This window comes from Oryctolagus cuniculus, chromosome 21, assembly GCF_051225735.1.
Source record: "Oryctolagus cuniculus isolate XC-2025 breed Fujian yellow rabbit chromosome 21, ASM5122573v1, whole genome shotgun sequence".
Lineage (NCBI taxonomy): Eukaryota > Metazoa > Chordata > Mammalia > Lagomorpha > Leporidae > Oryctolagus > Oryctolagus cuniculus.
Window position 1 is genome coordinate 18,318,183 of NC_142887.1, and position 23,672 is coordinate 18,341,854.

Consider the following 23,672-nt stretch of genomic DNA (forward strand, 5'->3'; position numbering starts at 1 on the left):
CCGGGTCTCCCATCTGCTTGAGCCATCATCTGCTGCCTCCCAGGGTGCATTAGCAGGGAAGTGGAGTATCCTGGACTTGAACTAGCACTTGGACATGGTATATGGGTACCTCAAGTGGCCACTGGCCACACCACACCACCCTCCCCTGTATACTCATTTCAACATGCACAGATCATGGAAAAGAACAAAATGGCTAAAGGAACAACACTGTTGCCAATATTAGGAAACCATTAGAAAAACTGGGTGGGGGTGGGGGGGACAAACATTTTCCGAAATCTTCCTATTTACTACTAATCAGATCTAAAGATAACTGAAGCATTTATTTAAAAATAACTTTATTTTATAATCTTAAAAAAATCCATATTATAACCTCAGAACTAATTTCACCCAATCTCCCACCAAATATTAAAATGTAAATAACGCAGAGGGATCTGCTTATTTTTCTTTGCAGTAGTTTCTGGCCAGTCCCGTGGTGGGAATATTGGTTGGCACTTATTGCATCAGAATAAGTTTTACCCAGCAAGGATGCTATTCCGGATCTCAGTGCATAGGTTACGGAAATTTTCCATCATGCATTTTCCTCCTGCGGTTACGGGACTTGAATGTGCTTGTGAGACCTGGAGCTAATATCAAAGCCACAGGATGACAGAGCCCCTTGCCAGTGTCCACTAGGTTTTGAGGGAAAGAACTGTCATTGCAATAACCCTGAAGTGTTTCTCTCTCTGGTTCTGATAAGATCTCCTGGTATCTGAGTTAACAATACATGCAGATAAGATATTTTTAAAGTACAATTTAACAATTTGGACTTTGCCATACAAAGTCTGTAACCCACGATCAACATGCTTGTGGATTAGGGCATGGTTCATCTTGACGGGAGGGAAAAAAAAAAAAGCCCTAATTCTTTACACCTCCTTAAAATGTACAGACCTTAGTATCTGGATTCTTAGCTGACTAGCATATATCTGTGCACACAGGGCTTGGATGTAAGTGGTAGTAATCCAGATCAATTGGTCAAGGGTTTATGTAGTGTTTAGCAGTAGGTCCTTGAAGCTCCCATTTGCCAGTGGAAAAACCTTCAAATATTTCCTAGCATCAGATGTGTGCAGAGAGAAGAGGAGGTTGGAAAAGGCATCCCAGGGATCTGCATTCCTAGCAAGGGATTCCCGCCCTTCCCCCCACCCCCATTCCTCTTCTTTTCAATCTCTCCCCTCTGAAGAGCGGGTGCTCCAAGAAGTCAAGCATCCAAGTCTCCACAGGAGGAATCAGCTTGGTCTTCAGTGACTTTTGAAGCAACCTGAATATCCCCCTCTGAAACCTGACACTGACTCCCGCAGTGCAGAGCCACCAAGACAAGGAGCTACAAAGCAGGGAGAGACCTAGCCAGGCTTCACAGCTATGCTTGAGGCGTGGAAACTGAGCCCGCTCCCGAGCTGGGGACAGGGCACACTCTCAGTGACTTGCCCTAGTTCAGTGCCTTTGTTCACAAAAACAGATCTGTCCCAGATCGCACCTGCAGGGTTCCTTTAACCAGCTTCTCACCTTAGGATTCCGGAGAAGGGAAGCTCTTCAAGCTCTAGGTCTTGCCCACTGCAGCAGGATATATAACAGGAAAGAGTGCAAATTCAAGTCTAATTTTCATGTTTAGCACACGTCTATTGCACCCTGTTGAGGTCCCTGACTTGACATAGATTTGGATGAAATGAGAAGAAAAGAACCAAAAACCGCACAAGGATCTGCTAGAAGCATCAGCAGCCTAAACTCATCCGGAAACTTGGTGTATTGATCCGTGTGTCCTCATCTTTAGGAAGTAGGGAGGAAACAAGTTTCCCTGTTCCCATTTCTGAGATAGAGAAACTGAGTCCAGGTGGACTGATTTGTCTAAGGATACTCATTTACAAACCATGCATGCTGCCTCCAGTCAAGGCAACAGGGAAGGTGAAGAATGGGACAGGCTGCAGGCTAATCCCAGGGGTATCTCCTAGGAGGCTTCTGTGTAAATATGACGCTGAGAGGTTATAAGGAAAGGCACTTCCTCTCATCAGACCCTACTTCTTTTTTAAAGGATTGTCTCTCCAGGGAAACAAAGGCCATCAGGAGCGCTCTGATAATGCCCTGTCTGAGACCATTCTACAAGAACAAAAGGCACCAGCAGCAACTTAGAGTGCATGGCTCTTTCTTCCCCAAGGGAAGACAAAGAAGACCCCTAACACCTACTGAGAACCTCCCAGGCCTTTAGCATCCAGAGTGGCCTCATCTGTCCTCACCACCAGCCTCAAAGGTAGGTGTGAGTTCACATGAAGAAACAGGCCCAGAGAGAGGTACGTGAAACAAGCCCATCAAAAATACGAAAAGGAGCAGGGCCCAGATTCAGCCTGAGTGTTTCTGACTCCAAAGCCTGACCCACACTGCCTTCCTCGGACTTGTATTAGTCGCTAAAACCTCAGCTCTTCCCGGGACCTAGCATTTGCCTGGTTCCTGTGTCATCAGCTCACCTGGGTAGTTGTAGAGGAAGTTTCCTTATCACGCCACGATAGGTCCTTGTGTGCTTGGGCAAGCTGGTTACCAACCTTTAATAGTGGCAAAGGGCACCAACACCCAAGTGCCTCCCCAGCCTAATCAGTGTTTGTCACAGTAGGTCAACCTGGTAGAGCCAGGAGTCACAGCAAAAGTGGCATCTCTCCCACACACATGGCTCCTTCCCAGTGCTTTCTTAACATTCAAAAATCTTACAGCCTATCACAATAATTTTTGTTTAAAAATGGAAGGAAAAGTGTGTGTGTGTGTGTGCTCATGTGCGTGCGTGCACGCTTCCATTTTGCAGAGACCCAAACTTGCTAGTGCAAGCCCCCAGGCAGGGGTCCAAGTCAAGTCCAAGCTGAAGGAAGAACTCATCTTCAGTACTGCTTTCAGGACAGAGAATGCCGGACGATCCTCTTCTTCAAACTGGTCTTTCTTCTTCTTGAACAAGGTCACTTTGTGGCTCGCTGCTATCATCTGTAGGGAGGAGAGCAGACCCAACTCTGAGTGATCTCAATAGAGGGTGATTTCTAGTTCTTTCCGGGTGAGCCATGGAATCGGCTTTCGTGAAGGTGGGGCTGTGTACCCCCCTCCCCCACTGCTGTTCTATTCTAGTCTTTCAGTGTCCTCCAGACATGCTGGCCACCCTCCCCACTTTGGGCTCACACCCCCACCTGCAAAGCTCTTCCTCCCTTCTGCTTATTCCAACTCGGCTGTCCCTAAAGACCAGCCTCCTCTCTCCCCTCTGCTGGAAAGCTGCTCCCGACCAGTGCTCCCCTCCACTGGGCAATTCATCACATCCCTCTCTCAAAGTGTGGGCTCGATCTTGCTTCCGATTCAGTTCTGTACATGTGAATCTGTTCACCCTAACTGGCCTTGCAAAGCTCCCTTCGTGCACTGTCTTTCTTTTCTGTTACATCAAACAATGCACAACTGTATCTTTCCCAAGCTGGGCCCTGGATAAACCCTTGTCAGTTTGATGCCTGTGTTGGTAGTCAATACTGGTTAAGTGTCCCTTACCCAACCCACCAGAAGTGTTTCAGATTTCAACTTTTTTTGGAATATTTACATATACATAATGAGATATCTTGGGATTGGGACCCAAGTCTAAACATGAAATTCATTTATGTTTATACAGAGCCTGAAAGTCATTTTGCATAATATTTTGAATAACTTTGTATATGAAACAAAGGTTATGTATACTGAACCATTACACTGGTGGCATCATGTTGGTACCCAGCAAGCTTCAGATTTTAGAGCATTTTGGATTTCATACTGTCAGATTAGGGATGCTAAACCTGTAGTAGATTCTCTGGTTTTCTATTAAACTTTAGCTTTCTATCTTGCCCAGCCTTTAAAAACATTGAGGGGTCGGTGCTGTGGCGTAGAAGGTTAAGCCTCTGCTTGCAGTACTAGCATCCCGTATGGGTACCAGTTAAGAATCCCGGCTGCTTCACTTCTGATCCAGCTCCCTTGCTAATGTGCCTGGGAAAGCAGTGGAAGATGGTCCAAGTGCTTGGGCCCCTGCACCAGCGTGGGAGATCTGGATGGAATTCAGGCTTCTGGCTTCAACTGGGCCCAACTCTGGCTCTTGCAGTCATTTAGGGAGTGAACCACCAGATGGAAGACCTCCCTCCCTCCCCCACCCCTCTCTCCCCGCCCTCCTTCTCTGTATCGCTGCCTTTCAAATAAATAAATAAATAAATAAATATTTTTAAAAAAAATTGACCTCCTTCCCTGGAGATTTCCTGCTGGCAAGGTCTCTGCAGCAGATGAGAGAGTTTTTCAGGAAACAAGGAGCTCACCTTGCAGATCCTGGAGTCCATTCCCCATCTGTTCCAAGTTCCCATTCACCAGCGCCGTCACTCTATGGATGTGGCCATGCTGGTGCACTTCCTTGGGCAACTCTGCTCTCACATTTTCTTCCTCTTCCTCCTCCTCCTCCTCTTCCACAGCATCTTCTTCCTCCTCCCCTTCCTCTTCCTCTTCTGAATCCACTAAAACCATGACATCACCTATGTCTTGTCCCCTAATTTCCAAAGGAAGAAACACTAATCAAGAAGAGACCTTGTTTTTCCCAAACTCAGCCCGCACTAGATTCCCGGCAACCCCGTAGTGATGCGGGAAGTTCTTGGGTACGACAAGAGACGTGCTGACAGACTGCTACAGAGGGACACAACTCCTGCCGGGTATCTCCTACCCCTGTTCCTGCGCCAGGTGGCCACATTGCCCCAAGCATCTACCATTCCATTTCCTCTCACAGCACTTATGTGAGGGTTCTTCAAAAAGTTCACGGAAAATGGAATTCAAAGATAAACTTGTCTGTAAAATAATTGAAATCCACGTATACTTTTCTCATTATGAATTTTTTTAAGGTTTTATTTATTTATTTGAGAGGTAGAGTTACAGACAGGGCGAGGGCGAGGGCGAGGGCGAGGGCGAGGGCGAGGGCGAGGGCGAGGGCGAGGGCGAGGGAGAGAGAGAGAGGTCTTCCATCTGTTAGTTCACTCCCCAATTGGCCGCAACGGCCGGAACTGCGCCGATCCGAAGCCAGGAGCGAAGACCTTCTTCCAGGTCTCCCACGCGGGTGCAGGGGCCCAAGGACTTGGGCCATCTCCTACTGCTTTCCCAGGCCATAGCAGAGAGCTGGATTGGAAGAGAAGCAGCCGGGACTCGAACCTGCACCCATATGGGATGCCAGCATTGCAGGCGGAGGATTAACCTACTGCGCCACAACCCCGGCCCCCTCATAATATGAATTTCCATGAACCTTCCTTTCCTTTTATTCTTAAAATGAGATGAAATTATTCCTTCCTTGGGGCTGGTGCTGTGGCTCAGCGGCTTAATGCCCTGGCCTGAAACGCTGGCATCCCATATGGGCACCAGTTCGAGACCCGGATGCTCCACTTCCAATCCAGCTCTCTGCTATGGCCTGAGAAAGCAGTAGAAGAAGGCTCCTGCACCCGTGTGAGAGACCTGGAGGAAGCTCCTGGCTCCTGGTTTCAGATTGGCACAGCTCTTGCCGTCCCAGCCAATTAGGGCGTGAACCAGCAGATGGAAGACCTCTCTCTCTCTCTGCCTCTCCTCTCTCTGTGTATCTCTTTCAAATAAAGAAATAGATCTTAAAAAAAAAAAAAGTATCCAATTAGAATCCATTATCCAGCACAAAGACAAAATGTAATATAATAAAATATAAAAAAAAAGAAAAAAAGAAATTATTCCCTCCTTTTAAAAATTTTGTGGCCGGCGCCGCAGCTCACTAGGCTAATCCTCCGCCTTGCGGCACCGGCACACCGGGTTCTAGTCCCGGTCGGGGCACCGGATTCTGTCCCGGTTGCCCCTCTTCCAGGACAGCTCTCTGCTGTGGCCCAGGAGTGCAGTGGAGAATGGCCCAAGTGCTTGGGCCCTGCACCCCATGGGAGACCAGGAAAAGCACCTGGCTCCTGGGTTCGGATCAGCGCGATGCACCGGCCTCAGTGCACTGGCCGCGGCGGCCATTGTGGGGTGAACCAATGGCAAAGGAAGACCTTTCTCTCTGTCTCTCTCTCTTACTGTCCACTCTGCCTATCAAAAAAACAAACAAACAAACAAACAAACAAAAACTGTTAAACTCAACACTGGTGCCCCATGAACTTTTTGAAGACCCCTAGAGACCCCTAGTATGCTCGGATTTCAAAATTATTGTGCACCAAAATTAACTTATCTTTTAATTCCATTTTTTCCATGAACTTTTTGAAGTACCTTGTTTATAATATGTTCTCACCTACAATGATCTTTCCGCTCCACGTACTGAGATCTCTCATTATTTAAGACTCAGGGAAAGGCCTCTCCCTCCCCCTTAAGCCGAGAGCCATGACTGCATTTGGAATCCATGCACCGCGGCTGGGCATCAGTTGCTCTCAGTTTATCGCTTGGCTTTGCCCACCCAGCCGGGATGCACATTTCTCAAGGGAGAGCGGGTGCCGTGGGCCAGTCCCAGTGCTAGGAGCATTCCATTCTCATCCACCCTGGCAGCCCCACTCTGTGAAACAGATGAGGGGACTACCGCTCAGAGAGGGTGAGGAATTTTCCATGGGCACACAGCCTGGGACGAGCAAAGCTGCAATTTGAAACCCAAGTCCACCGATTCCAGAGTCTGTTCCCAGGACACCACCCTGCTGCCTCCTGTGAGAACAAGCCTGGGAAGCACAGACTCCCGGGGAAACTGGGCCTCAACTACAGGGCGGGAAAGGCCACGTCCTCCCAGGAAAGACGGTCCCACAGCAACATCGTTAGGAATGAGTAAAGGGCAACTCTTCCCAAAGGATCTCAGAAAACACTCCTCTGCTCCTACCCAGACTCTGCTTAGGAAAGGAACCCATTTGGTTACTTGGCTCCTCCTGGGATTCCTCTGGGAGGGCTTCTGGGCATGCTGAGGCTGGCCTTCCAAAAGATTGTGTGAGACCATGACTCATTCTTCCTTTTCCATCTTTGTAGAAAATTAAAACCAATGCATGAATGGCTAGGCTCAGCATGCACACACTGTCTCTGTCTCTCGGTAGCAGGTGGCAACGTGCCCAGCCCTGAGGTTTGGCACCCAGTAGACCTGGGCCTGGAGGCAGATGCTGCCGTTGACTTTCGGGGTGACTTTGCAGATGTCACGTCACTCGGCCTCCATCTCCTTGTCTGGAAAATGGAAACACCACCACCACCCTGAAAAGGTGATGTGAGGATTGGAAACAATGCCTCAGGAGCCCCCCCCCCCCCCATCTAGGGTCTGCACGGCCAAGGCCACGACTGTTCTAAGGAAAGAAATAGCAGCCATGATGACAGATCATGCGAAACAGTTTCTGAATCGGGGGAGCACTCACCTGAAAGTGTTTCCTACTGAAGGGAGAAAGGAAAAAAAAGTTAATATCCAGTAACATCCACTTCAGGCCCACCAAAGTTTTGTCAATCAATGTAACACTGAGGAAAGGTGAACAGACCAGAAAGCGACCCATCCTGAGAGGTGACAGGCTTTTCAGGCGTGGGAGGTGCCTCATCACTGTGTATCTTCACCCAAGGAAGCAACTGACAGAGTGGACTCTAGCCTTGGGTGGGAGCTCAAGAGAGGTCTCCTTCCCCCACCCACACCTTTTCAAGAAGCCTGAAAGAGGAGCAAAGGGACCCAAGGCAGTCCTACCTTTCCAGCAGAACATCGGGCTATAATACAACGTGAGCCCTGAGATAACGGCCAGTCCCAGCAGGAGGAGGCTGACGATGGTTCCCACAATGCCCCCAATGTTTAAAGGCTCTGTAAAGACAAATCACACTGTTGGCTCTCTCACTTAATGCATAACGCAACTAAGACAGCAAAACTTCTCCTGTGTCTGGGTCCAGCTCCTGTCTTATCTTGGTTTCATGACCTTGGGCAAAGCATATGACCTCTGGAATGCAAGACAAGTATCTCATCTCCTAACCTCAAACAGAGAGTCTGTGGGAATGAAATGAAGCACATTTTGAGAAAGAACATGGGAAAGTTAGAATCGCTGTGTCTACCAGATATCAAGATTGTTTACACAGCCACAGTAAGTCAGGGTGTGAGATATCAGGGCAACGATAACCAGAGTGATCAACAAAACAGCCTAGAGAATCCAGCAACATGCCCATGCATACACAAATACTTGCTAAATGACATATTAGTCAGCAAAGGAAGTACCATTCAAGAAACAGTGCTGGAAAACATGGTTACTCAAATTGGCAGAGCAAAAAGAAACTTGATCCCTACCTCACAACCATTCATAAAAATCAATTCTAGATGGGATAAACATTTAACTGAAAGGAAAAACATTAATATTTTTAGAAGAAAATATAGGAGAGTCTCTTTGTGACCCTGGGTTGGAGATGAATTTCTTACAACACAAAAATTGCTAATTGTTTAAGAAAATCTCCATAAAATCAGCCAACATTAAGAACATATGTTAATGAAAGGATATAAAGAAAGTGGAAAAGACAAGCACACTGAAAGGAGATATTTGTAATGTAAAACAATTTCAGGGCTGGTAGTATAGTGGTTAAGCTGCTGCCTGCGACGCCCCATCCCATAAGAGCCCTGGTTCAAGTTCTGGCTGCTCCACTTCCTATCCAGTCTCCTCTTAATGTGCCCTGGAAGGCAGTGGCAGACGCCATGAGGACTTGAGTCCCTGCCACTCACGTGGAAGACCTTGATGGGAATTCTAGGCTCCTGGCTTTCGCCTGGCCCAGCCACAGATGTTGCGGCCATCTTGAGGCATGAATCAGCAGACAGAAGACCTTTCTCTGCCTCCAGCTCTCTTTCTGTAACTCTTTCAAGTAAAGACATAAATCTTTTTTTTTTTTTAATTTTTTTCTCTTTTTTAAAATTTATTTGACAGGTAGAGTTATAGACAGTGAGATAGAGAGACAGAGAGAAAGGTCTTCCTTCCATTGGTTCACTCCCCAAATGGCCGCCACGGCCAGCACTGCGCCAATCTGAAGCCAGGAACCAGGCACCTCCTCCTGGTCTCCCATGCGGGGGCAGGGGCCAAAGCACTTGGGCCATCCTCCACTGCCCTCCAGGGCCACAGCAGAGAGCAGGACTGGAAGAGAAGCAACTGGGACTAGAACCTGGCGCCCACATGGGATGCCGGCGCCACAGGCGGAGGACTAACCAAGTGAGCCACGGTGCCGGCCCCAAGACATAAATCTTAACAACAAAATTTCTAAAGAACTCCTATGTGTCTATATGAAGGGACAAAACACACAAATAGTATTTCATAGAAGAAATACAGGGGCCAACACTGTGGCATAGCAGGTAAAGCAGCCACCTGTGATGCCAGCATCCCATCAGGGTGCCAGTTCGAGTCCTGGCTGCTCCACTTCCGATCCAGCTCTCTGCTATGGCCTGAGAAATCAGTAGAAGATGGCCCAAATAGAAGATGGCCCAAGTGTGGGAGACCCAGAAGAAGCTCCTGGCTCCTGGCTTCAGATCGGTGCAGCTCTGGCCATGGCAGCCAACTGGGGAGCAAACCAGCGGATGGAAGATCAATCTCTCTCTCTGCCTTCGCCTCTCTGTAACTTTGCTTTTCAAATAAATAAACAAATCTTTAAAACAAAGAAGAAGAAGAAATACAAATAGCAAATAACAAAACAATGATCAACACCTTCTTGTAATCAGGGAAATTCAAGTTAGAAGCACAGTGAGATTCTATTGTACACATACTAAAAGGGGACAGAAACTAGAGAGCCTGTTGGTGAAACGTGGAGGAAGCCGATACTCCTCTACATCGCCGATGAAGATGGAACTTGCACACAGTCTGTGTCCCTTAGCTCTGCTCTGCACACATCCTAGAGAAATACTGACTTGGGGAACTGGGCGAAGACATACATAGCAACGCTGCTAATCATAACAAGAACATCAGCAACACAAATGTGTGTTAGCAGGAAAATGAATAATTCAGTCATGGAAAAGTAATCCAAGGGGAAATTACACCGCAGTGAAGAGATGTGAAGTGCCATAACACCCCTGGGCACGAATAAATCCTAGGGACAAAATGTGGAGTGAACGAAAGCAAGTCACAGGAGACTACCCACAAACAGCTACAGCCTTCTGTACAAGGGCCAGCTCTCGCACGCTCTGGGCTCCCACACACCAGCTCGGTCTCAGCCCCCACGAGAGGGGGCCGTTTGCTAGGGTGCAGGAACTCACACTGACTCATCACCCCGTGTCCACAGATTACACGAGGGTTCACTACACAGCCTTCATTGTGAAATCATGCAGAATATCTCCATTGCCTTAAGAATCCTCTCTGCTCTGCCCATGCAACTTTCCCCCGGCTCGACCACCTCCTGGAAACCACCGAGCTTCCTACCGTCCCCTTCGTTTCACCTTTGCTAGAATGTCCTCAAGTTGGAATCGCACAGTGCAGAGCCACACCAACCATATTTTAAAACTCACAATGTGTGTGTATATATATATATATATATTTTTTTTTTTTTTGACAGGCAGAGTGGATAGTGAGAGAGAGACAGAGAGAAAGGTCTTCCTTTGCCGTTGGTTCACCCTCCAATGCCGCCACAGCTGGCGCCTGCAGCCGGTGTACCGCACTGATCTGAAGGCAGGAGCCAGGTGCTTCTCCTGGTCTCCCATGGGGTGCAGGGCCCAAGCACCTGAGCCATCCTCCACTGCACTCCCTGGCCACAGCAGAGAGCTGGCCTGGAAGAGGGGCAACCGGAAAAGAATCCGGCGCCCCAACCGGGACTAGACTGGGTGTGCTGGTGCCGCTAGGTGGAGGATTAGCCTATTGAGCCGCGGCGCCGGCCTATATTGTTTCAATGGACAGTTTAAAAACATGTGCACACATCCTGAGGTGTTTCCTAAATAAAACAGGAGATTCAGGAGGGTGGTGCTCACTTGTGGAAGGCCCAGGATGAAGGAAAGGGAATTACAGACGGGGTTGTCAACAAACACAGGATGCCAGTGAAGTTTGGATTACAGACAAATAATGAATAATTTTTAGGAAAAGTATGTCCTATGTACTATTTGGGACATGCTTAACCTGGTATGGGGGAACTACTGTGTGTGTGAGTGTGTGTGTGTGTGTGTGTATTCTTTGCATTTCTGAAATTCAAATTTAAGTGGGAATCCTATTTTTTTCAGTTGCACTGTTACCTAATTTCATCAGTGTCTGCACCACTCTATAGCTTGAATGGGATGGTGATTTCCTAGAAGTTGATTTTTTCCATTAAAAACTACACATGTTCTTTAGTGTGTGCTAACTGTTGTAAAGTTTTTTGCTCCCTATGCAAATGCTAGCAATTTTACAGTCAGGCAGTAATCTTTCCCAGCCACTTTATGAAGCCACTACAAGGGGCAGGCATCTGGCACAGTGTTAGATGCGGCTTGGGATGCCTGCGTCCCACATTGGGAGTCTCTGTATTCAAGTCCCAGCTCTGCTCCCCATTCCAGCTTCCTGCTAATGTGCACCCTGGGAGGCTACAGTGATGTCTCCAGTAGTTCAGCCCCTGCCACCCAGGTGGGAGACCTGGATGAGGCTCCTAACCTCAGCCTGGCTGTTGCCGACCTTTGTCAGAAAATTCCGTTTCCATCTTTCTGTTTCTCTGCTTTTCAAATACATAAAATTTTAAAAATCATTGCTTCATCTGGGGACCAGCACCATGGCTCCCTTGGTTAATCCTCTGCCTGTGGCGCCGGCATCCCATATGGGCGCCAGTTCTAGTCCCGGCTGCTGCTCTTCTGATCCAGCTCTCTGCTATGGCCTGGGAAAGCAGTAGAAGATGGCCCAAGTCCTTGGGCCCCTGCACCCACGTGGGAGACCAGGAAGGGGCACCTGGCTCCTGGCTTCGGATCAGCGTAGCTCTGGCTGTGGTGGCCATTTGGGGCATGAACCAATGGAAGGAAGACCTTTCTCTCTGTCTCTCTCTCTCACTGTCTAACTTTATCTGTCAAATAAATAAAAATAAAAACAAATCATCGCTTCATCGATAAAATAAAGAGCACTGGTTTTTTTTGAAAAGCCACAGACAAGCAGATCTGCCATCTCCCGGTTGTCAGCGACCCGTGGGTAGGCAGGTGCCAGCTGTCCCCACGCTGATGCCGGCGGCTCTGAAGCCCTCAGCCCCTCCCTCGGTTCCACGTTCATCACTCACCTTTCACGCTGAGCCAGATGTCCACCTCCCGCACCCCCATGGCGTTCTCAGCCCGGCAGACGTAGTAGCCCTCATCCAGGTCCTGGGAGCAGTTGAGGATGGTGAGGGTGGAGCTCTGGCCATCCTGGGTGATGAGATAGCGGCTGTTGGACTGGATGGGCACCTTGGGCTGGGTGAGGTTCCTCAGCCACAGGATCTCGGCAGGCGGGTAGGCTCCAGACACCTGGCAGGTGAGTGTCACGTTGCCCCCCAAAAAGCAAGTCCTCATAGGGTCAGAAAGAAGGGAGGGGCTACCTGCAGATCAGAAGAAGGTAAACAGACAGACAATTAGGGGTGAGTATTTGGCCTAGGGATTAAGACACCCATGGGCGGGGAGCATCTGGGTTTGATATCTGGCTCTGGCTTCTGAAGCCAGCTTCCCGTTAATTCAGCCTCCGGGAGGCAGGGGGTGACGGTCAAGTGATGGGGCTCCTGCTACCCATGTGGGAGACCTGGACGGAGTTCCAGGCTCCCAGCTTTGGCCCTGCCTTCCCCAAAGGACATACATATTTGGGAAACGAAGCAGTGGACAGGAGCTCGCTAGCTAGCTGTCTCTATCTCTCTCTGTGTATTTCTGCCTCTCAAATAAAACAAAAATAAAAACAAAAACACCCACATTTTTAAAAAGACAGATGTTTAAGGAGATTCAAGCTACAGCCTGAGATCCTCAGGACTATTTCCTCCCTAATTAAACAACTCCTGGAATTCCTGCACATACCTGGTCTGGTCTAACGGAATAAAGGCTAACATTTATGGAACAGTTACTATGGGTTAGGCACTGTCATGCATATTCACCCAATTTGTTCTCAAAACCCTGTTGTTATCTCCATTAGCAGATAAGAAAACCGAGGCCCAGGGAAAGTTACAGCTACGTAAAGGGAAGCACCTAGGGTGTAGAGTGACCGACGGCCCTGGTTTGCCCAGGATGAGCAGCAGTTCCTGAAATGTGGGGCTCTCAGTACTAAAATCAGAAAAGTTCTGGGCAAAGCAGGATGGGGGAGAGATGGGAACAGAAGCAGTCAGGTTTTGTTTTTGTTTTAAAGATCTATTTGTCTGGGGCCGGCGCTGTGGCTTAGTGGGTAAACTGCAACCTGCAGTGCCGGCATCCCATATGGGCGCCAGTTTGAGTCCCAGCTGTTCCACTTCCGTCCAACTCTCTGCTATGGCCTGGGAAGACAGTGGAGGATGGCCTAAGTGCTTGGACCCCTGCACCCACGTGGGAGACCCAGAGGAAGCTCCTGGCTCCTGGCTTCAGATTGGCACAACTGCAGCCGTTGTGGCCATTTGGGGGGGGGTGGGGTGAACCAGCAGATGGAAGATCTCTCTCTCTCTCTCTCTACCTCTCTGTAACTCTGCCTTTCAAATAAATAAATATTTTTTTTTTTTTAAAAAGATCTATTTGTTTATTCAGAAGGCAAATTAGAGAGAAACAGGGAGAGACACAATGGCAGGGATTGGGCTGGGCCAAAGCCAGGAGCCAGGAGCCAGGAGCTTCTTCCTGGTTTCTCTTGTGTGTGCAGGGGCCCAGGCACCTGGGCCATGCTCCACTGCTTCCCCAGGTCACCAGCAGGGAGCTGGACCTTGAATGCCAGGCTCATTTCTGTCTCAGGGCCTTTGCATGTGCTGTCACCTCTGCCAGGAACACTCAGCCCACAGATCGTCTCCTGGGCAGCTGTTTGTCACTCTCCAGGTCTCAGCTCAAAGCAACACCACCTCAAGGAGACTTGCCTTGGGGTCATTCCCTAGGAAACATGGCCCTCTTCTTACAAAGCCCTCCCCCCCCCCCCACTATTTCACTCTCCTCATAATTATTATCACAGTCTGAGCTCATTTTTGTACTTTCTCCATCCCTCCTACCCAGGACTTGAACTCTGAGAAGGAGAAATCATTGTGGTATTAGAAATGTGTCCAGGGGAGGCATCTGATTAAGATGCAGTGGTTAAGATGCTGGAAAAGGGGGCTGGCTCTGTGGCACAGTGGGTTAAAGCCCTGGCCTGGAGCACCAGCATCCCATATGGAAGCTGGTTCAAGTCCCAGCTGCTCCACTTCTGATCCAGCTCTCTGCTCTGGCCTGGAAAAGTAGGGGAGACCGGGAAGACGCTCCTGGCTCCTGGCTTTGGATTGGCCCAGCTCTGGCTGCTACAGCCATCTGAGGAGTGAACCAGTGGATGGAAGTCCTTTCTCTTTCTCTCTGCCTCTCCTCTCTCTGTGTAACTCTGACTTTCAAATAAATAAATAAATCTTAAAAAAAAAAAAAAAAAGATGCTGGTTAAGACACAACTGCCTCTCAAATCACTGTGCCTGGGTTTGATTCTGCCTCTGTTCCCAGTTACAAGCTTCCTGCTGATGATCATGCTGGAGGCAGTGGTGACACCTCAGGTGGCTGAATCTGTGTCACCCATATCAGAGACCTGGATTGGGCTCCCAGCTCCCAGCTTTGGCCTGGCCCAGCCCCAGCCATAGTGGGCATTTTGGGAGTGAACCAGTAGAGATGGGGGATCTCTCTCAAACACACAAATAAAATTAAATATATATATATATATATGTCCAGAAGCTCTCTGACACACCACCTGGTGGGCTGGGTTTGCAGCACAGTGGGTTAGCCATAGTTTGCGATGCTGGTATCCAGTGTTGGAGCTGTGATTCAAGTCCTGGCTGCTCTGCTTCTGATCCAGACTCCTGCTAGTACGCCTGGAAAGGCAGCAAGCAGATGATGGCCCAGGTAACTAGGCACTTGCCACCCTTGTGGGAGACCTGGATGGAGTTCTGGGGACTCGGCTTCAACCTGGTCCCGCCCTGGCTCTTGTAGGCATTTGGGGAATGAGCTAGCAGAGAGATCTCTCCACCCCCGCCCCCCACCCCTTTCTTTCTCTGTTTCTCCCTATTATTCTGCTTTTCATATAAATAAGTAAATCTTAAAAAAAAAAAAAAAGTGAAGCCTGGAGCAGGCATTTAACATAGCAGTGAAGATGCCCATGTCCCACATTAGAGAACCTGGGTTCAAGTCCCAGCTCTGGATCCTGACTCCAGCTTCCTGCCAATGCAGATCCTGGGAGGCAGCAGTGAAGGTTCAAGTAATTGGGTTCACCCTTCATCTGTGAGACTCGGACTTTGTTCTTGGCTCCTGGCTCTGGCCCTGGCCAAGTCCTGGCCATTGCAGGCATTTGGGGGTATGAACCAGAGCTCTCTCCCACTCCTTCCCTTTCTTTCCTTTTTTTTTTTTTTTTTTTTTTTTTTTTTGACAGGCAGAGTGGACAGTGAGAGAGAGGGACAGAGAGAAAGGTCTTCCTTTGCCATTGGTTCATCCTCCAATGGCCGCCGCAGCCGGCGCACCGCGCTGATCCGAAGGCAGGAACCAGGTGCTTCTCCTGGTCTTCCATGGGGTGCAGGACCCAAGCACTTGGGCCATCCTCCACTGCACTCCCTGGCCACAGCCGAGAGCTGGCCTGCAACCGGGACAGAATCCGGCGCCCCGACCGGGACTAGAACCCAGTGTACCGGCGCCGCTAGGCGGAGGATTAGCCTATTGAGCCACGGCGCCAGCCTCCTTTCCTTTCTTTCAAAACAAACCAGTGGAGCCTAATTCTCCCCTTGAGTGTGACCCTGGACCTAGAGACTCATCTCTAATAAACAGAATGTAGCAGAAGGGACGCCACCCACTCCTGAGCCTCGGTCACAGAAACAACTCCCCTGCCAGCCCCCCTCCACTTGGATCCCCTGCTCTGGGGAAAATCGGCCGCCATGTTGGAGGGGACACTCAAGCAGCTCTGTGGCATCCCATGCGGAGAGGAAACATTCCCCAGGCATGGGGGTGAGCGCTTGGGAGTGTATCTTCCCCAGGACTTCAGCCCCTCAAACTGTAGTCATCCAGCTCAGACCTGCACACACTGTGGGGCCGAAACAAAATATCCCACAGCGCCCTGCCTGAGTTCTTGCCCCAAAGAAAATGTGGGATAATAAATGGTTACTGTTGTTGTAAGCCACCAACTCTGGGGGTGATTTGTTACATAAGAGGAGATAACTCAGGACCAGCGTTGTGGCATAGTGGGTTAAGCACAGTGGTTGGAGTCCCAGCTGCTCTACTTCCAACCCAGCTCCCTGCAAATGAGCCTGGCAAAGTAGTGGAAGATGGTCCGCATGCTTGGGCTCCTGCACCCTTGTGGGAGACCCAGGTGGAGTTCCAGGCTCCTGGCTTTGGCCTGGCCCAACCCCGACAGTTTTGGCTATTTGGGGAGTGAATCAGCAGATGGAAACTCTCTCTCTCTGACTCTCCCTTTCTCTGTAACTCTGCACTTCAAATAAATAAACCAACCTTTTTTTAAAAAAATACAAGATCATGTATGAACTGTATCTGTCTTATTCACTGCTCCAGTCTCAGCACCTGGAAACTGCACTTGCACACGACAAGTTCTCATTTAGCATCTGTCAAGTAAAAGACAGCTCAGACTGGAAGCAGGAAGCTTGGCTGAGCCTCTTTAAAGTCTGAAACGAGGGAAACATCAAACAAAATAAAGGAAGAAAGGGAAGGAATTCAGTTCTCTCCGACACACTGAGAATTCTTTCCCAGACCTACTTCTAAACGGTGCTCTTGGAAGAAAGGCAGGAAGGTGAACCCCAGCCCCAGGACAAAGCAGAGCAGACTCACTGATCTGTATCACGCAGCTGGCTCCAGACTGCGGCCCCACTATGTGGCTCCCAACGCACTTGAACTTCTTGCCATCCGACAGCTCGGACTGGTTCAGCACTTCCACCCCTAGCTTCGACTTCCCCAGGATCAGCCCTTCAGGCTCCTCTGTCCACAGGTAGTCAGGGTCAGGGTAGCCCCCGTCCCAGCGACAGGTGAGCTGCAGCGCGGACGATCCCGATGATGTCTCTGCCCAGCAGTGAGGGGCCGACGGAGGGGCAGCTGCCAAACAGCAGAGGACACCGTGAGCTCATGCGCAGACCCCAACCCGGGCACCGCACTGGCCAGTAGAGATCACAGAGCCAGGGCTGCAGAACCACCACCTGGAAACAGCACCTGGCACACATGCGTGTCTGCCAACAGCCAGGATTCCCGCGCTGGGTGTCACATCTCTGAGGTCCTGGGCTTCAATGTGTCTGTGCATGACTCTAGCCACAGATGACCAGAGAAATGACTGAAATTACTTGAAATCACAAATCCAGTTGCTCCATCACACAGCCCACCTCTCAAGTGCACAGAAACCGCAGGTGGGGAGCGGCTGCCGTGCCAGACCACACAGGGTGTCTCAGAAAGTCCCACTGAATGGCGCTGGTCCCCCAATTCTAACACTGGGAGCCTCTAGTCGGGGCACATGGAGGCCTGGAGGTTACAGGTGGAGGCAGACTAACTCACACCCCCTCCAACACAGCCATTACCTGTGTACTTTATGTAATGCACATAAGCAGAAATCAGTTGGGGTGCAGAATGGATATTTGGTGCATCGGTTAAGACCCTGCTTGGGACGGCCGCATCCCATAGTGCAGTGCCTGGGTGTGGGGTCTGGCTCTGGCTGCCGATTCCAGCTCCCTGCTTATATGCACTCCGGGAGGCAGGAGGTGATGATGGCTCAAGTAGTTGGGTTTCTTCCACATGTGTGGGAGACCTAAACTGGGTTCCAGGCTCTTGGCCAGTCCTAACAGCTGTGGGCACTGGAGAAGTGAACCAGCAAATGGAAGATCTCTGTCTACCCAAGTATCTCTTTGTCTTTCAAATAAAATTTTTAAGTAAAAAATATGAAACAAAAAAGGACATTTGGATCTTCTATGGATGGGTGACAGCTCTAAGAAAAATTCCTGGCAATATATCAAATTAATGGTGAGATGCTGATTTGCTTCTGTCCTTCCTACAACAAGCACACATAATTTTATCTACAATCAATGTCGTTCACGATAGAGATCTCAGAGCTTCCAGATGACTTAAGAACTGAGTAACGTGTTAGTATCCTGCCCGCTAATTTGTCGATCTGATGTGTTGGTTCATCTGCACGGATTATGAGCACCCTCCGCATGGCAACCGTGGTTTTTAATCCAAGATATCTGTGCAAAGGAGTTTGGTAGATTTTTCTCCACACTCAAGCTCACGGCCAGCTGGTTCACAATGGTGCTGCCTGGGATGACCATACTGGGCTTATGAATTAACAAAGGAGTGTGGGTGAATAGATGAACAAACTGTAGTGTCTCCATACAACCGACTGTTACTCAGCCACAGAAAAGCTTGGAGGACAGAGCTATGCTATCAACACCACAATGCAGATGAACCTTGAAAACATGATGCTAAGTCAGAGGCCAGACACAAAAGACCACATATTCACAGGAATGACTCATTCCTAGGGAATATCCAGGATAGGTAAGTTCACGGAGACAGATTTGGATTGGTGAAGTCAGTGGCTGGGGGAAGAGGTGCTAGGAGTGAGTGCCCAGTGGGTACAGGGTTTCCACCCAGAGTGATAAGAACATTTTGAAACTAGACAGAGGCGATGGTTGCACAACACTGTGCATGTACTAAGTGCCGGTGAATTGTACGTGCTTAAAGGTTGGGACGCACACTGTGGCACAGCAGGTTAAGCTGCTGCTTTCCATGCCGGCATCCCACTTATAGAGTGTCCGGTTCCAGGCCCAGCACCTCTGCTTCTGATCTAGCTTCCTGCTAAAATATCCTGGGAGGCAGAGGACCTGGCTCAAGTGCTTGGGTCCCTGCCACCCACATGGGAGACCTGGAGAGAGTTCTGGGCTTCTCCCACAGAATTGGCCCATTTTGGCTGTTGCAGATGTTTGAGTAGTGAGCCAACAGATGGAAGATGTCTCTCTCTCCCTCTCCCCTCTCTCTCTCTCTGTTGCTGTGCCATTCAAGTAGATGAAAATATATAAACACTGAATCAAACCAAATGTTAATGTTATTAATTAAAAAAAAAGTTCTAGGCTCAACATTCATTCCCCACTGTGGCTCACAGGGCCCCTCCTGCATCCCTGGCCCAGAAGGGGGTTGGCAGCAGCCCTTGGGGGTGGACCTGCGTATCATGTGTGTGCAGTGGAAGCCCCAGAAGTGCATCAGGATCCCAGACAAGCTTTTCAAGACAAAAGGCCTAGCGATGCCTCTCACCAAGGCTGCAGGGGAAGCGGAGGGGGAGGGGAGCGCTTCTTACTCACAATAGACCAGGAGCTCGGTGGTCACCTTTCGCTGCCTCCCGCTGCGTGTGTTCTTGGCCAGACAGGTGTAGTTGCCTTGGAGGTTTGGCGACATGAGGAAGAGTGTGAAGTTGCTGACCGTCAGGTTGTCCCCAAAGTACTCTTCGCGGGAATTCAGGCCCTGGAACCACCACTCGACCACGGGTGGGGGCCGGGCGCTGCTGCTGCAGGTGAAGTCCACGTGGGAGCCCCTGGCTGCGTAGAGGGTGCCATTGGGGAGGGTGCCTGTGGCAGAGATGTTGACCACAACCTCATAGGGGCCACCTAGGAGTGACAGAGGGGCAGGGGACAGGATTAATCTTTCTCTCTCTAATTTATTTGACAGAGTTACAGAGAAAGGGGGGAGGGGGAGGAGAGGGGGAGAGGGAGAGAAAGGTCTTCTATCCGCTGGTTCATTCTCCAAATGGCTGCAATGGCCAGAGTTGAGCTGATCTGAAGTCAGGAGCCAGGAGCTTCTTTTGGGTCCCCCTTGTGGGTGCAGGAGCCCAAGACCTTGGGCCATCCTCTACCGCTTTCCCAGGCCATAGCAGAGAGCTGGATTGGTAGAGGAGCAGCTGGGATGCTGGTGCCGCAGGTGGAGGCTTAGCTTACAGTGCCACAGCATTGGCCACACAGAATTCACCTCTTAAGAGAGCAATCAGGGGCCGGCGCTGCAGCTCACTAGGCTAATCCTCCACCTTGCGGCACCAGCAAACCGGGTTCTAGTCCCGGTCGGGGCGTCGGATTCTGTCCCGGTTGCCCCTCTTCCAGGCCAGCTCTCTGCTGTGGCCAGGGAGTGCAGTAGAGGATGGCCCAAGTGCTTGGGCCCTGCACCCACATGGGAGACCAGGAGAAGCACCTGGCTCCTGCCTTCGGATCAGCGCGGTGCGCCAGCCACAGCACGCCAGCCGTGGCAGCCATTGGAGGGTGAACCAACGGCAAAGGAAGACCTTTCTCTCTGTCTCTCTCTCTCACTGTCCACTCTGCCTGTCCAAAAAAAAAAAAAAAAAAAAAAAGAGAGAGAGAGAGAGAGAGAGAGAACAATCAGGAAGCAGCCAACGAGAAGATAATATGGATCAATTACTTACCATGTGACAAACACTGTCCCAAGTGCCCACGTGGGTCCTCTCAGTCACTCTGGCAATGGTGTGAGACTTAGGAGGGGACAGATAAATCCTGACAGGACGTGGCACAGACAGAGGCATGGCACAGACACGTGCTGGCACAGCAGCCAGAGACTGCACTCACTAGAAGTCCTGTTTGTGGGCTGGCCCTTGGCTAATGTTTAGGAACATGAATTTGGGAAGGGTTTCCATTACCCCCAAGTTAGATAGGATCTCGCTGTGCCTCGACTGTCAGTACAAACCACGCTGTGTATGCTTGATCCGTTTTTCATGACTATAATGAGTTACCTGAGGCCAGCTCTTTATAAAGGAAAGAGGTCGATTTTGGCTCACTGTTGCAGAGGACAAGGTCTAGGGGCCTCATGTCTGGTGCTTGTCTTCTTGCCGGCACAGTCCCACGGTAGCACGTGTGACAGAGACAGGGAGTGCATGTTTACATGTGGGTGTCCTGGTCCCTCTCTCTCTCTCTCTCTCTCTCTCTCTCTCTGATCTATTTATTTGAAAGGCAGACTTACAGAGAAAAGGAGAGACAGGACAAAGAGAGATCTTCCATCTGGCTGATTCACTCCCCAAATGGCTACAACAGCCAGGGCTGGGCCAGGCCAAAACCAAGAGCTTGGGACTCCATTTGGGTCTCCCATGTGGGTGGCAGGGACCAAGGACTTGGGCCATCTTCCGCTGCTTTTCCCAGGTCCATTAGCTGGGAGCTGGATTGGAAGTGGAGCAGCCAGGACTTGAATCGGTGCTCATATGGGATGCTGGCATTGCAGGAGGCGGCCTCACCTGCTGTACCACAACACCAGCCCCTTCTCCCTCTTCTTATGAAGCCACCAGGATTCAGTCTTGGGGGCTTCACTTGACTCTATCTAATCTCAATCCCTCCCCAGAGGCCCCACCTCCAAACCCCACAGTCAGATTAAGTTTCCACCCTCTGAATACCTCACAAAAGGGATCAAATTTCAACAGAGGGAAGCCTTGGCGGACACTCAAACCACATCCAAACCAGCCTTGACCCACGCTGTCTGGAGGGGTTGGCAAGGACCGGTCAGCACCATTCCCAGCTGTCAGACCTTAGCTGCCGTCTTCTAACAACAAAACCACAGCAAGAATGAACACCTGGTTTCCCTCTGGGAGGCCGTGATGCCGGTCAGTGCTGGGCAGTGGGCAACTGTGTGACTGGCTCCTGATAAAAACCTCAGGCAAGGAGTTGTACCGAGTCTCCCCAGGGGATATCTAACACGTGGACGGCAACTCCTGGCTGGAAGTGGGCGGTGCATCCCTTGCAGGTGCATGGTGCCAAGACTCCTGCAAAGCTTGTGCCCGGCTTCCCCTGGACTTGGTCCTGTGTGCCTCTCCCCACTGCCGATTGTGCCTTGTACCCTCTCATGGCAAAGAATCATGCTACATGCTGCATCTTGTGCATCCTTCTAGAAAATCACCGAATCTGGGTATGGCATTAGGGACCTGCAGCACAACATGATCCTGAAAAACAAGAAACACCGCCGCCAGTTCAAACTTTGGACTTCACCTACTAGCTGTGCGACTTTGGGCAAATTATTTACCGTCCTGTAGCAGCCTCCACTTCCTCACCTGTAAAATGGGGTGATGCCAGTACCCCCCTCATGGAGTGATGAGTACAGGTGAACACTACGTTGGAAGCACTGGATAACCGGCAAGGCTCCCTTCACATTTCTACATTTCTCATTTCCTGAAATTATTTTTTTTTAAGATTTATTTATTTATTTTTATTTGAAAGAGTTACAGAGAGACAGAGGCAGAGAAAGAAGGAGAAGTCTTCCATGCAGTGGTTAACACCTCCCCCCCCCCCCCCAAATGGCTGCAATGGCCAGATCTACACCCATCTGAAGTCAGGAATTAGAAGCTTCTTCTAGGTCTTCCACATGGTGCAAGGGCCCAAGTACTTGGGCCATTTTCTGCTGCTTTAGCATTACCAGGCGCATTAGCAGGGAGCTGGATTGGAAGTGGAGCAACCGGGACAGGAACTAGTACTCACAAGGGATGCTGGCATTGCAGGCAGTAGCTTAGCCGACTACACCACAACACCAGTCCCATCCTGAAATACTTTCTACGGCTGATACTCACTATACTTAAGATGCAATGTCACTTTGAAGAAAAGAATGAGTAGACTTCAAAAACGTTGTGGAAAAGCAGAATTAAAAGAAGTTTAGGGGTTGGTGCTGTGGCGTAGTGGGTAAAGCCGCTGCCTGCAGTGCTGGCATCCCATATCGGCGCCAGTTTGAGACCCAGCTGGCTCCACTTCTGATCCAGCTCTCTGCTATGGCCTGGGAAAGCAGTGGAAGATGGCCCAAGTCCTTGAGTCCCTGCATCCGCTTGGGAAAACCCGGAGGAAGCTCCTGGCTCCTAGCTTTGGATTGGCACAGTTCTAGCCATTGCGGCCAATTGGGGAGTGAACCAGTGGATGGAAGACCTCTCTCTCTCTCTCTCTCTGCCTCTCCTTCTCTCGCTGTCTGTGTAACTCTGACTTTCAAATAAATAAATAAATCTTTAAAAAAAAGAGAGTTTGTTTTGGCACAAAAGAAAAGAAAAATCCAAAACCCATTCTTTTTATTATTAATATACATTTTCCATGAACTTTTTGGAAACATTGTATATCTCTCCCTTATAGAAGTATACAAAACTTATTTGTCAGTTTAAAATGTTTTAGGGGCAGGCATTTGTTACAGCATTTGGTTAGGACACTGCTTGGGATCCCACATCCCATGTCAAAGTGGCTGGGTTCCAGTCCTGGCTCCACTCCTGATTCGAGGTTCCTGCTGGCGTGCAGCCCGGGAAGCATCAACTGATGGTTTAAGCAGTTGGGTTCCTGCTACCCACAGGGGAGACATGGATGCAGTCGCCGGCTCCTGGGCATCTGAAAAGTGACCTAGCAAGTGGAAGGCTTCTGTGTGTCTTTTTTTTCCTCTCTGCCTCTCAAATAAATTCTTGAAATAGGTACAGTGCGCTTGGAGGTGGGCAGATATGGGGTGGCTGCTTCAGAGCACGGGGGAGGCCTGGGGCCCCCCTGTGGACAGCAGCCCTCCTGCAGGCTCTAGTCCACACTGGCGGGTCCCCAGCGCCATCCTGCTACTTCATCCCCGGGCTACGGCCCTTTCTCTCTGACAGCAATGGGTTTTGCTGACAAAGAGGGTGTCCTCT

General features: G+C 49.9%; 1 protein-coding gene across 2 annotated transcripts in view; it reads right to left on the reverse strand.

Annotated features, from left to right (window-relative positions):
* Window positions 1-318: 318 nt before the first annotated feature.
* VSIG10 (V-set and immunoglobulin domain containing 10) overlaps window positions 319-23,672 on the reverse strand; it is a 38,333-nt gene continuing 14,979 nt past the window's right edge. For both annotated transcript variants that reach the window (XM_051826872.2, XM_089323253.1), the window contains exons 3-9: window positions 19,354-19,656; window positions 16,850-17,110; window positions 12,166-12,459; window positions 7,682-7,792; window positions 7,368-7,383; window positions 4,323-4,546; window positions 319-2,994 (exon numbers count right to left, since the gene is read on the reverse strand). In XM_051826872.2, the coding sequence (XP_051682832.2) occupies window positions 2,939-2,994; window positions 4,323-4,546; window positions 7,368-7,383; window positions 7,682-7,792; window positions 12,166-12,459; window positions 16,850-17,110; window positions 19,354-19,656 (1,265 nt within the window). In that variant the 3' untranslated portion in view covers window positions 319-2,938. The remainder of the gene's footprint in view (window positions 2,995-4,322; window positions 4,547-7,367; window positions 7,384-7,681; window positions 7,793-12,165; window positions 12,460-16,849; window positions 17,111-19,353; window positions 19,657-23,672) is intronic.